At 30.2% G+C, this 15785-nt stretch overlaps 1 protein-coding gene across 1 annotated transcript in view; it reads left to right on the plus strand.

The window, feature by feature from the left end:
- Positions 1–8157: 8157 nt before the first annotated feature.
- Positions 8158–15785, plus strand: part of LOC18049284 (probable LRR receptor-like serine/threonine-protein kinase At1g53420) — a 13751-nt gene continuing 6123 nt past the window's right edge. Inside the window, exons 1-13 of the mRNA XM_006442683.2 lie at positions 8158–8392; positions 8988–9135; positions 9236–9307; positions 9510–9581; positions 9678–9749; positions 10171–10242; positions 10770–10841; positions 10960–11031; positions 11228–11299; positions 11440–11511; positions 11890–11961; positions 12615–12686; positions 12874–12945. Of these exons, the coding sequence (XP_006442746.2) occupies positions 8239–8392; positions 8988–9135; positions 9236–9307; positions 9510–9581; positions 9678–9749; positions 10171–10242; positions 10770–10841; positions 10960–11031; positions 11228–11299; positions 11440–11511; positions 11890–11961; positions 12615–12686; positions 12874–12945 (1094 nt within the window). The 5' untranslated portion in view covers positions 8158–8238. The remainder of the gene's footprint in view (positions 8393–8987; positions 9136–9235; positions 9308–9509; positions 9582–9677; positions 9750–10170; positions 10243–10769; positions 10842–10959; positions 11032–11227; positions 11300–11439; positions 11512–11889; positions 11962–12614; positions 12687–12873; positions 12946–15785) is intronic.

The following is a 15785-nucleotide window of genomic DNA, read 5'->3' on the forward strand; positions in this document are numbered from 1 at the left end:
AGTGTGTATATATATAGCTTGACTGGGCTGAACAGAGAGTATGTTAGAACCTGAAACCCAAAAAACAAATTGAGTTTTAACAGTCAGAGTAGATTGTTCAGCTGAATAAAACAGAGTACCATGTAAACAAATTATTTTTATTTTTACTTGTAATTCCTAGCTAGCTGTTCAACGTTTCAGTTCGCTTAATCACTCACTAGCTCCTATCTGGCTCTGCTAATTTGATTTATGTTGCCGACATTTATTATATAGGAGAAGAGATGCCAGAATTGATCAAATAACAAGCCACCTGCGCTTTGTATTTTGAGGGTACAAGAAAAGAAGGTGAAAAATATTTTGACTGATTAATTAAAGTTGAAAGCCGTTGGAATTTGGAGATAAGAAGCATTTTTATCCTCTTCTCTTCACAACAATCAAATTTTGTTTAATTAAATATCATAACAATTATATTTTTAATTTTAACAAATTATAAATTTACGATTTGAATGAGAGCACACAGTTGCATAAGAATTTTAAGAAAAAATATTATCTTAGTAGTTTATGGAAATCATTAATTTAGACCTTTAGCCCAAGTTGGGACTATGTAAAATTATTATATAATAGAGTTTATTAACTTATGAGTATTAAATTGTAGTGGATTTACTATATTAACCTAAGTGGTGATCTTATTTGCAGTACTAGAGAAGTTTTGATGGTATAGTTAATAGGTCAAAGAAGAATTGTGGTAAAAAGAGTGCGTGAAAAAAAAATATATCGAAATAATAATGATTTTAAATTTTCTAATTTATTTCTTACCTAATTAAGGATAATTTTGGGTTCACGTAAAATATGTAGGGATACATATGAAATTATATTGAACATAAAGTTGTTTCTCAAAATTAAATTTTAAAAAACTACTATCTCCTTGCTTTTCAAAATCAGCTGTACTATAATATAAAATTATTTTGTCAAAAGTGATTTTTAAGAAAATTTATCAAACAGTAAAGTTAACTTTTAATTTTAAAAATTATTTTTGAGCCTTCTAACAGAAATTTCAAACAAATCCCAAATATTTCTAAATAACCAAATATAACATTACTTATAAATAAATTGAAGTGGTAGGTTATTCTGTCCCAACAGTCATTTCAAGGCCAGTATCTCACATACAAACAAAAGGTGCTGTATCGATTCCTCTCACTCGTTTGAATGCTCGAGTGTCTGAGGTCACATACCATCAATAAATAGTTTGCTTATCAAACAAAGAAGAACTTTTTCAAAAAGCAAAAGAAAAAAAAGAAGAGTGATAAAATCCTGAGAATATATGCGTTTTCTTTGCAGGTGAATTCGTATTCAAAGGGCCCGATAAAGCTTGAAAATATTAATTGATACTATTCTTGTTGAATTTTTAACAGGCATGAAGAACAATTATAGGCTGGCATTATTGATGGAACCCAAAGTGAAGAGAATCAAAATAAAACAAGAAAAGGGAAACTGCTTTATTCACAATAGGAAAATAAAAGTACATATATTCGTCACAAAAGTCAAAATCAATATATATATATATGTATATATATATATTTGATATTTCTGTCAAAAAGAAGAATAAATAAAGAGGTTTAAAAGTTTAATGATTATTCTCGGTCGAAGCAAGGAGTGGGTATGTTCGAATTAAAAGTTTCAATTAGATTAAATATGAAATTGATTCTCAAAACAAAATTTTATACTGTTTCCAAGTTCTTCAAACAGTTTTAGTTTACTGACCATTTGAGTTCAAGAGATTAAAAAAATTAATTTTCGTTTTGTGCACTCACTCTATCTTTTACTGGTGGGGTAAAATTTTGAACAAAGTCTATAGAATTTGTGGCTTTGTTACACATATGGCCAGATTTTGGTCCGATTTTACTGTTTAAGCCTTCAAATGATCTTTATTTATTTATTTAAGAAATTTTAAGAATGTTTTCATTGATTTTTTTTTTATCTTCCGTCTGGTTTTTGGAATTAAGGATACTTTGTTTCATTTATTTTATTTTTAATTTTGGTAGGTTAGTAGTAATCTCATATTAAAAATTCGTGTTATTGCATTCTTGAATGTTTTCATTGATGGTTTATCTAAAGGTAATCCAGGTATCTCAATTTGTGGTGGTGTTTTTTGAGATTACACGGGATCTTTTTAGGTGCTTTTGGTCTTTCTTTAGGCATTAACACTGCCTACGTTGCTGAAATTATGGCAGCTACGTTAGCTATTGAATTTGCTCATGACAAGGGTTGGTATTGTCTTTGGATAGAAGGCGACTCTATGTTAGTCATTCATCTTTCTTCCAATCCTTCGCTCCTCCTCCATGGGGTATTCATTGTCAAAATTGGCTGCATCTAGAAGCTTTGACAAGAATGGTTGGCACTTAGTTTTGAATTCTAGATGCCGTAATGTTTGGTATTAGAAAAGAAAAATTCAAAGTTTGAAATTTGTAAGTTGTATGGCTTGAGGTTTTGGCCACGTGTTTGACATTTGAGGCAAAATTTTGCCTATAAATACAAGCTCTCAATCTAGAGCTTGCATCCAATTCCATTTGAGAGAGCAATTTAGCATTTGAGAGAGAGTTTAGAGAGCTTGCATTTATAAGCTCTTGTTACAGTGATTGAGAGAGTTTGGGTGTATTGGGGTTTTGGGAAGTGAGCTAAAATACTACAATACTTGTAACTCCTTTTCACTAGTAAAATATTTCCTTCTGTCTTTGCCCGTGGACGTAGGCTAAAAGCCGAACCACGTAATTTCTGGTGTCTTCTATTGTGCTTGTTCTTTATTTTTCTTCCAATTTTACTTTAGCTGCGTGTCTGCTTTACCCACCAATTTCATAACATTCATAACAGATGGTTGAATTGTTGTAATCTCATCAACTCTATATACACTACTACAAAACAGGACAAAGATGACATGTAATACATGACAAACATACTATTAATTGTCATCTATTAGTTTAGATGACTTTTATTTACTTTTGGAAGTCATATATTATAAAATTGTTTTTACTTATGACATAAAAATGACTCACCACTAAATAAGAAGTCATCTTTAATTAATTAAAAGGTGACTCTTCTTTTTAAAATGTGTCATTTAGTTTGTAGTATAAAAACGCCACTTTCCCTCTTTATTTTCTTTGTCTACCGCAAAATATCATTATCTCTTTGTTTCAGCCTCCATTCTTCTATGACTTTCGTTCCCTGTAAAATTCCCCTTCACCCATACAATACATCTTCCTATCTTCTATTTCCAAGTTCCAAACTCTTAATTTCACCCATTATTTATATAGACCCAAAATCGTAAACCCTAACTGTTCACACATAGTCGAAGTGAAGACAAATTGAGAAGAAATCTGGAAGCTCTGGACCACACATGTTGGCAAGAAGATTATAAAGCTTGGAACCACATCACTATCAAGGAAATTGTTGAAGCATTTGGCTACCTTGGATATTGGATTTTAAAAGTTTCGGTCCCACATAAAGGTACTTTCTTTCCTTTTGTTTAATCATGTTTGAGAAAGAAAATGATAGATTGTTTGATTGTGGGTGGCCTACATGTGCTGTTTTTTTTTCCTTTTCTTTGTCTAATTTACTCTATTTGAATAGCAAATGTTGACAATATGGATGAACAGTAAAATTATTTCTGGGGATTAATATTTTAGGGAAGTTACAAATTTGGTCGAATCATGTCATGCTCCTTTGAAATTTAATCAGTTATCAATCTCAGAACCTCACGACTTCTATTCTTGTCCTTCAGAATCGTCAACTTGACCTCTCTTCCTTTTAATTGGATTATCTTTCTTTTCTTTTCCCCTTCTCTTTTCTTTCATCTTATCTTTTACGAAACTGGGAAACCAAAAACGACAAGCGCCATGTGGGATTTGTTGCAAAATTATAAATATTTCAAATTCTTCAAATAACTTAAAATTAATTTATATATACACATACTTTCTTATTAAAAAAACTAATAAAAAAATAGAAACTAACGGAGAATTAATAGAATAAGCCTTTATATAATATTATGTGATATTACAATATTAATTAATCATTTCATCCTCTTTCCTTTAGCATCATATAGAATATTGTAAAATCTACCTATAATTATAATCATATTAAAAAGTTTATAAAATTATTTCAATTATTTTCATTTTGTAATTAAGGAAGGTTCATCTAAAGGTTTCACTCTCCAACTCCCTTTGGCTTTGGCATGATTATTGGAGTAGCCAACTGGAGGGGTAGCTGCATTTTGTTGTTCTTGTGAAGAATGTAATACGGTTCTATTTTAAGAAAAAAGAGTTATGGATATCTAGTTACTTTCATTTGGAAATTGTAAACATAAAGAATATTTTTGGTATTGTTTGTCATGTACCAAATTTATATACGACTATTGCAATTGCTTGAATATTTATTTTTATGTTGCAGCTTTTCAAAAAAAAAATTATTGCAATAATAAGAATAATAATAATAATAATAATGATGATGATGATAATGATAATAATAATAATAATAATAATAATAATAGATGACTGATTTTTTGAAAAGTAAGTCACCTATGTGCAGATTGAACACCATTCTGTAGAAAATTAGAACAACATTAGATGACTGCTTTTTGAGAAATGAGTCATCTATGATACTTATTAGATGACTCTCTTTACGCGTCATCTTTTGTACCTCGTTTTAGATGACTGTTGCAAAGATGACTAATTTTACTTCGTCATCATAAGATTAATTTAAACGTCATCTATGTTCATTTTTGTAGTAGTTATGGCGTTTAGATTCTCCCATATCTTCTGAGAAACTAACTACGTGGCTGATCATTTAACTAACTTGGGTCTTATTTGTGATTCTCTCACTTGGTGGCAGACTCCGCCTTTAGAGATTTTGGAGTTACTTTCTCATGATGCCAATGAGTTTCTAAAATATCATTTTATATAGTTACCTCTTTTGGTTTAACTTCTTACTTTTTCTTTTTTCTACTTTAACTTCTTACAAATTTTAAGGGATAAACATTATGTCCCCTGTGGACAGTTGTAATTCCTTTCTTTTTATTTTTTTATTAATTAATTCAGTTTATTAAAAAAAGAAAAGAAAATTGACCAGTATTATTACTCTATGTATTAGCATTAAATCACACATTATTAATGAAGTAAACATAATATGACAGGTCCAATTTTAGTAGTTTACCAAGTTCAATTAAAGGCGAATTAAACAAATTAATGTGTAAAAATAAAACAAACAAGAGAGTTTTTACATGGTTTAGGATTCAAATCCTTGCATCCATGGAGCCACATTTAGATATCAAATAATTCACTAGGTTCAAGAGATTGCAAACTATTGGAATCTTACACAGTATGAAACACCCTCTAGTGATTGTGGCCACCTTGTCATAACCTAACCAAGTGAACACTTTGCGTGCACCACATGTCTTTTGCTTGCTCTGCCGGGCAAGACTTCTTAGTCAATGGTACATCAACTCTCTGTAAAATCCCTCTACTGCAAACATATGACCCTTCTCGTGAAAAGACCAGAGACAATGTCTCCCAAATCAAAGAATGATCACAAGGTTGTAGCCTCTGAAATAGAATCCTTTAGTAAAATATATGAATGACTCGCCTTTATATAGTGACAGGCGAATCACGTGTAATGAAGAGTCTAATTAAGCCTTTAGATGTATAAGGAACACTTCATGATAATATAGCAATATTATCTCTTCAATATCTGTTTATCATATGTTTTAAATCAAAACAATTTAATCTCAATCTTCAATGATCACGCCAATTGTAATTTCCATGTCAAGGAATATTGCTTGCTTGATCTTGATCGATAACTTCTATGTAGAGATTGATTTATCTTCAACTACTTTGACCTTGTTGATCGCATGTGAAGTAACACCCATGTCTTGCATCTTCTCTATGATTCACGCCAACTTCATCATACAAGTTTGCCTTATGCGTTTCCCTCATGTTAAAATATCTATGTATAGACTTATGTGGACCTCACATACATATAATTTGTAAAATCCCAATTTGCCTGTATTTGCCGTCGTTCCAAGGCACCGTTGTAATACTTGAGATAAACTAAATTACGTAGGTATTAAAATACTAATGAAGACTCAATGATGTGTACAATGAGGATGGAAACGTACAAATATTAAATTGATGTTGTATAGAAATACCAACATCCATACAATGAAATTCCTTTTTTTTTCCCCAAAAACTGAATATTGAAACTGATTCAATTTCAATCACCCGCCCTAAAAGTTGCATGACAGCTAGAACGGATCCAAAGAACACAAAAAGTCTGCGAATTAAAGGACCAGAAAATTGGAGAATTACTTTATCGTAGCATCTTTCTTTTCCTTTAATGGAGTGAATAACGAATCGTGTAATCTGGGAATTATTTAAGAATCTAAATAGAAACAATCTGTCACCACTGATACTTGCTGGATTAAATTAGTGCCATTCCTGAAGTTTGAAGAGCTTTAGAGCCACGAATCTAATCTTCATGAATTTTTTTTTTTTGGGGGGATAAGCTGCTTGGAAATTTCAAGAAATCGCTGAGTGCGAAAAAAAAGTGGAAAACATTTAAGACCAATGCGTGGTTAAAATTTAACACACCACCTGAGATCCGTGTCTTCCTTCAGAAGGATGCTTCCCAATCCCTTTAAAATCGCTTTAATTGATTCGGTTCTTAATGTTTTGTTGACTTGTATTTTTTTAATTGAGAGGCTTGGCTTTCTCTTAAAGACTCAACTCCTTGTTTTTATTTTACTATTTTCTTAGTTTTATTTTAAGTTTCTTCTCGACATTGTCGAGGACCATTTAAAGAACAAAAAAAACTTAAGACGACATGTATGTCGGTTCAATTAATCATGTATGTGTATATCGTTTTATAAAGAGATTCCGGACTTGAACTAAAATTTTATAAAATTGAAACTATAATTTTTATTAAAAAAATCTAAAATTTTATTAATGACATAAGAAATTAGTTTTTTTAAACCTTATTTATCATAAGACTCCAATAATAACTTGAACTTAATATCGGGTTACTATTACATGATAATCTACCATGCATAAATTAAAGATAAAATAAATGAAGCAAATGACCCTTAATCCAACAACCAGAACATATAAATCAATGAAAACATTCTCAAAATGTCTGAAATAAAGAAATAAAGATCATTCGAAGGCTTAAACAGCAAAATTCGACAAAAATCTGGCCACATTTAAACAAAGCCACAAATTCTTTATATTTCGTTCAAAACTTGAAACAAAATATCATGGAGGGTCTGGTTAACATATTACCCGGCCACATATCCTCGATCAAATGGAAATAGATGCCAACACATCCACACTTTGCTTTGACCGACCTACAATTAGTTATTATATTTTTAAACTCCTTTTCTATTTTTATTTTTGAAGGATATGCATATATATAGGGGATCCTGAGCTTTGCTAAAGTATTAAAAATCTATTAAGGCACGTAATTTAATAATATAATGGCACTATACCATTAAATCATATGCTTAATAGTTTTTTTTAATTTTAACAAAGTTTAGGATCTTGGACCAAATCAATACGTATTTAGCATTCTGAATTAGAAAACACACACATACAGAGACACGTATATATCCACGGAAAGAGAAGGCTTTCTAAATTTAAAAAAATACCTAATTAAGGAGACGTAATGAATCTTAACCCTACAGAGAAGGTTAAGTACAAGCCAACGAAAAATAAATTCGAAAACCAAAGTCATTCATGTGAAGTACAAGAAAGTAAAAAGCAATGCAATCATATATCTAGGGAACCGCCATTAGCACCTTTGTTGTGAAGAAGAAAGAGAAAGAGAGGAAGACAAGAAAAAGTGCTTCTTATCCCCAACAGCTTTCGACTTTAATCAATCACAAATATCTTTAAACTTTAATCATCCCTTTAACAAATACTTTTCAATTACCCAAATAGATTCGACTTTATTTAATCCATCACAACGTTTTTCACCTTGTTTTCTTTTTTTTCCTTTTTCCTTTTCTGAATTCGATAATTACTCTTGTCCCTCAAAATACAAAGCACAGGTGGCGTGTTATTTAATCAAGATTGGCATCTCTTCTCCTATATAAAAATATCGGCTATAGAAATGATCAAATGAGCGCAGCCAGTCAGGAGCTAGCTAGTGAGTGGGTGAGCGAACTGAAAGTTTAGAACAGCCAGCTAGGAATTAAAAGTTAAAAATAAATAAAATAAAATGGATGACCGTTCTGCTGGGCATCGCGTGGTTCTAATTTCTAAGACTGTTTTCTTACTAATTTTGTTTCTTCTTTGTCAACTTGGCTCCGAGTTCAAATTTCAGAGTGCTGCTGAAAATGATACTAAAGTAGGTGATCTACCTGGTCATGAAGGTAATATATGCTAATAATTCTTTATATCTTGAGTAAATTTCTTAATTTTAAAGGGTTTTTGGTTCTCTAGCATGCGGTTTCCATTATTATATACATATAAGTACATAAGAATTAATTAATTCGTTGAATCAGATGTCTGAATTTTTAATATACATATATAGTCGTATATACGAATGATCAGTTTAGAACATATATATATGTAATTTAACAAAAAAAGCATCTCGTACTTGAGTAGACATAAGTTAAAAGATTAAAAAAAAACTATTATAGTGTATTTTGTCTTATAATATATCGAAAATATGTGTTTTTTTGTCTTTTAACTTATCTCTTATATTATGAACTCTCTTATTATAAAATCAATATAGATATATATCATCACTAATTATCAGGTGCGCATAAATTTTCTGTATTGAGAATTGCTAAAAGTTAAAACAAACGAAATTATAATTAGATAGCAAATTCGATCATGCATGCAACTTTTATAAATTAATTAAGAGTTGAACGAATGTTTTCGTCTTGTAGCTATATAGCTGGCATAGATCCATTTGCTCATGATCACTTTAACAACATTTGTTGACGGAAATATTATTGGCAGTGGACGGTTTCACCGACATGATGTCGAGTTTGCAGTGGAAGGCACGACCACCTAAATTGAGTTCATATTGCCGTGAGATGCTAAAGCTTAGTTCCAATATTACCATCACTTGCCGCGTCGATAAAGGGACCCCGCACATCTCCGGCATGTACATGTTCCAACTCTAATCTAATTACTTGCCTTGACAGTCATAACAAAAGCAAGGTTAACTTCCCTTATTAACTGCATGTTAATCATTTTGTATACAGAATCATGGAGAGTGTAGCCTTAACTGGAAAAATCCCAGAACATGTGGCTGCTCTGACATACCTGCAGACACTGTATGTACAATTAACGAATAATTACTTCAATGATCAATCATTTTGCATAAGCTTTTATAACCAAATTTAATAAATTGAACAACTAAAATACTTAGCTTGGATATAATTATTTGATATAACTTAAATAAATAAATAAAATTACTCTTGCCTTAATTAATACATGCAAACATATTTGATATGGTTTTATATATATACTCAACAGTGATCTATCCGACAACACAGTTCATGGTTCCATTCCTTACCAGATTGGGTATTTATTTCAGCTTGTCACTCTGTAAGTCCTCACTTGCCGCAAGCAATTCAATCATAGCTCCCTTTTTCTTTTTCTTTTTCCTTTTCTTCTGATACACTGGATTTGTGTGATGAGTAGAGATTTATCAAAAAATCAATTAACTGGGATCATACCAACAAGCTTGGGGAATTTGAGGAACCTAGAAATACTGTAAGTCTTTTCTTAGTTACTACGATCGTTAAAATTATTCCTTCATATTTTGTCGCTAAGTGAAGTGTCAGATTGAGATTCTCTCCTTCACTATCCTGAATTTTTAAAGCTCTATTGACGTGTCACTTAACCAGTTGGCCAAGCCCTAGGGGGCCAACTGCCAGTAACAGGCGGCATTGAATTTGAAGAGGATCCAAATCGGTGAAGTGTCATGCCGTCCCAAGGAATTTTAGTCGACATTTCAAATTTTTTAAGATTCAAATTTTAGGATGTTTTATCATTACTCTTTAATTTTGTACATTATGCATGCTTGTTCACACACACACAGAGATATATGAAATCTCAATAGATAGAAGATTTTTGGTTCCCTTCATTTTCTTACTATAAAGTAGCATCATACGTCTATGATTTCCTGCCGTAGCGATCTGGGCCAGAACTTACTCACGGGGAAGATACCACCATCGTTGGGGCGCTTGTCATCTCTTCAAATATTGTAAGAATCTTCACTTGCAATGCAATTTATATTTTTTTTTAGGCAAATCTAAAGGGTACAAGAAAAAATTTTCTACTAAGGGCAAAAAAAAAAAAAAAGATGACACTTAAATGAGGGTACGCAATGAATCTTATCCTTAAAAAATTAAGAAAACAACACATATGACCAATATAAAAAAAGAAGAGCAACATAAGCAATAATTACTAGGAAATAAAATGCATGTAACAATGCAAATACAACCATAAACTCCCTGAATCCATAGCTTAGGAAGACCTTGAGCATCTTTAAAAAATAAAAGGCAAAATAGCAACAGGAGAAGCCGGCTACTAAACTAACTCAGATTCCACAACTCCCATGTTAGCCAATTTATCTGAAAATATGAGTAAATCGCACTTACATTTCCTCCGTCAAAATCCGACAGTACTTCCAACGAAAAATACAGAAGTAAAACATTGAAATATTCAATTAATTAATTACTTCAAAATTGCATTTGCATTTATCTTAGTATATACTTCTGGGCGTTTTAGGTATCTATGGAGCAACCAGCTGTCGGGGGAAATTCCTCGTGAACTGGGAGACCTTTCTCAGCTCGTGATTTTGTATGAAATCTCACTCTACTTTTAAAATTATAAAGCCAGCTGCTTAAATCAATGCTTAACTTATTTCTTTGAAAATACAATACAATTCTTAATTTCATATATATTTTCTAATATATAGATATCTGCCGGAGAATGGACTCAGTGGTACACTCCCACCAGAACTCGGAAAATTAAGCAATCTTCAACAACTGTAAGTGTGTTACTACATATATGCTTGTACTTAAAAAGTCATTTATCCGTACAAACGCGCGCGCACATACACATATTTGGCTGGTATGCAATTATTATATGTCAATCATTCATCTACATACATACCAATACCACATTAAAATTTACAACACTTAAATCTTAAACATAACCTAAAAGTGACTTTCATGTGGTTGCAGGTGGTTGACATCCAACAATTTAAGGGGGGATTTGCCAAAAGATTATGAGAATCTAAAGAATCTGACGATTTTGTAGGTGTCCTGTTTGTTCATTTTCTAATTGTTATTGTTTTGTTATTTTTAAGGATTGTAATTAATTTGGTCTAGATTTTTCTCGCTTATTGTTTGAAGTCTGCAAATATCAGTAGTGGAAATTTTATTTGTCAATGCAGTGAAGTAGCTGGGAATAATTTATCTGGTCCGATCCCCAGATTCATTGCAAAATGGGTCAACCTCTATTCTCTGTAAGCCTATTCATTTTTTCCTTTTATGTGTCAACTGAAACTTGGGTACTCTCTGTGTAAACAATCTGCTTTTGTTGGAGTTTAATAATTTGCTACATAAAAATGTTAGCCAAACTCTGACATATACTCCGTTGGCACACCATGCCAAGTAAAGGTAGGAATATGGGCTGGGTAGAATGGATGTCCCTCCTTAATTAAAGGTAGAAATGTAGTTTGTATCATAATAGATTTGATTTAGAATAGTCGCAGTATACATTTCGCATCATATAAAAGTAAACCAATTTGCATGATGCGAGAAAACATACAAAAACAATGAATTCTCCCACACGCGCGAGCTTATTATTAATAATATTTCTTTTCTTTGCTTTAATCTCACAGAAACCTGATGGGAAATAACTTCGAAGGGGAGCTCCCGCCAGAAATTTTTAATATGTCAAGCCTTCAATATTTGTAAGAACAATTAATAATAATCCAAACTCTGCTCTATATACGTATGTATGTGTGTGTATATATATAATCCTTCTCTAGTGCAGGCGTCCTCATTTTTTTTTTATGCGAACATGATTTTAAGTAGCACGATTTAACAGAGGTATTTTTTAATATTATTAAACCGAGTGTGTCCGTAATAAAAAATAAAAAAATGAGGGCGCCTGCACACACACAGAGAAAATTTTCAGACACACACGCATATGTATAGAAAATTTTCAGTGACATTATACTACATGGTGTAACATATAATATTAACGTTCTCGTATTTTAATAAAGTACAAAAAATCTCATTAGATAATGACCACACACACGCACACACAAAAATACATATGTATTAATCTTTTTTTAGTGCGGGCATCCTCATTAAATGAGGAGAGAGACACACACACGCACACGAGAGTTAGCTTTCAATGTGGAACTCTCCATACAATATTAAAAACTATCTTTTTCATGGTTTACAATGTTTTGTCATAGACATTGTAAAGTCCATGACCCCCGGATTGGAAATTTTCTATTTTAATTTCGCAATTAACTTAATTTCTAATTTGATTTGATTTTTTTTTTTGGCAATTCAAAAAAAAAAAATTCTAACTTGGCTTCGTCGTTTATTCCAGGTTTGTCACTGACCTACAAACGAAGGGCTTTTCTTTCCCAAAGTCAGCTAATTTGAGTAGTGTATTAAGCCTGTAAGCGGTGTATTCTAATTTCATGCGTGTATAATTATTTTATACGTTAATTATATGTTTATCTGTTTTTATTAATTAATTAATACGTGATCTGCATTTTAAATTTATTTATTGTACACTATTCCTTATAATTAATTAATTAATTAAATCTTTTTTAGAAATTAAATTAATCATAATAATTCTGCAGGATATTGAGAAATTGCAGCATTACTGGTTCAATCCCACCATACATTGCCGATTGGAGTCAGTTAGGCTACCTGTAAGTTTACTTTCTTATCTATCTATCTATATATCTATATCTATATCTATATCTATATATCTATATATCTATATAAAGTTGGGACTACAAGAGGTGATGTGGCATCACCATTTCTCATCATTCCATATTCTCTATTATCTAATAAATTGATTGAAATTAAAAAATAATTACATTACAAAATATTAAAATAGAAAATTATTAGATTATAAATGATTACATATCTTTTTCTCTTTCTATTTAAATTCAACAATATGTAACCATTAATAATAATTAATTATAAGTCTTGAAACATTCATTTATTTTGTTATGCCAACAATTAAATTTTAGTGGCTTAAAATACATCAATTAATTAATATAGGAAGGAAGGTTCATTCATCTTCCCTCAATAATGTCATTAGAGCCTAATTTTAATGTCATAATCCCATATTTAATTATTCAATCTTTTGTTTATTGCCTTTTGGCTTCTTCAAACTCCATAAACATTAAATATTTAAGATTTGTGGCATCATTATTTCTCATCTTTTTTTATTCTCTATTATCTAATATATTGGTTGAGATTAAAAAATAATCACATTACAAAATATTAAAAATTTATATCTATCTATCTATATCTATATCTATATCTATATCTATATCTATATATATATATAAAGTTGGGACTAGAGGAGGTGATGTGGCATCACTATTTCTCATCTTCTTGTATTCTCTATTATCTAATAAATTGGTTGATATTAAAAAAATAATTACATTACAAAATATTAAAAATAAAAAATAATTATTAGATTATAAAAGATTACATGTCTCTGCCTCTTTCTATTTAAATTCAATAATATGTAACCATTAATAATAATTAATTATAAATCTTGAAACATTTATTTATTTTATTATGCCAACAATTAGACTTTAGTGGCTTAAATATATCAATTAATTAATATAGGAAGGAATGTTCCTTCATCTTCCCTCAACAATGCCATTAGGGTCTAATTTTAATGCTATAATCTCATATTTAATTATGCAACATTTTGTTTAGTGCCTTTTGACTTCTTCAAGCTCTATAAATATTAAGTAGTTAAGATTTGTGGCATTATTATTTCTCATCTTTTTATATTCTCTATTATCTAATATATTGGTTGAGATTAAAAAATAATTACATTACAAAATATTAAAAATAGAAAATAATTAATAGATTACAAAAGATTACATGTCTCTTCCTCTTTCTATTTAAATTCAATAATATGTAACCATTAATGATAAATTAATTATAAGTTTTGAAACATTCATTTATTTTATTAAGCCAACAACTAAACTTTAGTGGTTTAAAATACATCAACTAATTAATATAGGAAGGAATGTTCCTTCATCTTCCCTCACCAATGCCATTAGAACCTAATTTTAATGTCATAATCCCATATTTTATTTTGCAACCTTTTATTTAGTGTCTTTTGGCTTCTTCAAACTCTACAAATATTAAGCATTTGAGATTTGTTATGTTTGGATTTTTTTTATTATTTAACCAACATCCTCTTTAGAAATGTTCTTGTGTTTTTATTTTTTGACTTATTTAAATTTTTAGTATTGTGTGCTTCATGAAGTACTCTTTTCTTCATGAGTTAGACAATGATAAAGATAGTTGGATGACAAGGGTTAGGCTTTGTAAGATGTGGGAGTCTGTTAATACCAAGAAAAATAGAGAGTTGATTAGTGTGAACATAATTTTTATTGATGAAAAGGTTGTGTACACTTAACTATAGACATTAATATATATTTTTAATGTTAACAAAAAAATGATTAACTTTCATAAATAACATTAGTTTTATAAGGCTGCGTCATCTTTTAAAAAACATATTTCATATTTTTTATCAGTTTTATCAAGTGCAAAGTAATAAAAAAAGATAATATTAAATTCTTTTTTAAAAGCCGCACGAAGTGCGGTTCTATTTCCTAGTATATATATAAAGTTGGGACTTGAGGAGGTAATGTGGCATCACCATTTCTCATCTTTGTATATTCTCTATTATCTAATAAATAGATAAATTTTCTTTTAGATTTGGTTTTTCATCTTCTCATAATTAATTTGATTGTTATTATAAAATAACAATTATGTAAAGATTTTAATGAGGCATATTCTTTGTAATGAACATCCAAGGGGGAGTGTTATGAATTTATTAAAATAAATATAGATGTTCATAACATATATCTCTTAGTCTCCCCACTATCTCTCATTAGCAACCTTCAGCTTCCCTATAACTCCCACTATCTCATAAGGAATCATGATTTATAATTTTTCATTAATTTCATGAAGTGATTATGTAACTATAAAAGAAGAACTCATCTTTTTGTTTTGTACACACACAATTGGAATGAATAAAATCACTCTATAATATATTCTCTCATTTTATGCTTTATCTTGCGTTGCTTCTTTATTTGTATTTCTGGCTAATAGGTTTTTTTTTTATTTTTTATAAGGCTGCCTCATCTTAAGAAAAAATCAATCCATATTTTTTATCAGTTTTATCAAGTGTAAAGTAAGAAAAAATGATAATACTAAATTTTTTTTTCAAAGCCGTGTGAAGCGCGGTTCTATTTTCTAGTTAGTTTAGTAATATGAGGTCAGAGATCATTTAAACTTGTATCATTGATCCATCTGCAACATCTATTAACCTTGTCATAATGTCGTAAAGTAAATTACTAAACTACTATATATATTTGATTTTTGCATATATTACCTCAATTTTTAAGATATATTAAAAAAGGGTTATTTTCAAGATACCTTTAGAATACACTTCTGTCTTCGGAAATAGTCATTTCTAAGAAATTAATAAATATACTGATTTTTTTTT

This window comes from Citrus clementina, unplaced genomic scaffold (genome assembly GCF_000493195.1).
Source record: "Citrus clementina cultivar Clemenules unplaced genomic scaffold, Citrus_clementina_v1.0 scaffold_3, whole genome shotgun sequence".
NCBI lineage: Eukaryota > Viridiplantae > Streptophyta > Magnoliopsida > Sapindales > Rutaceae > Citrus > Citrus x clementina.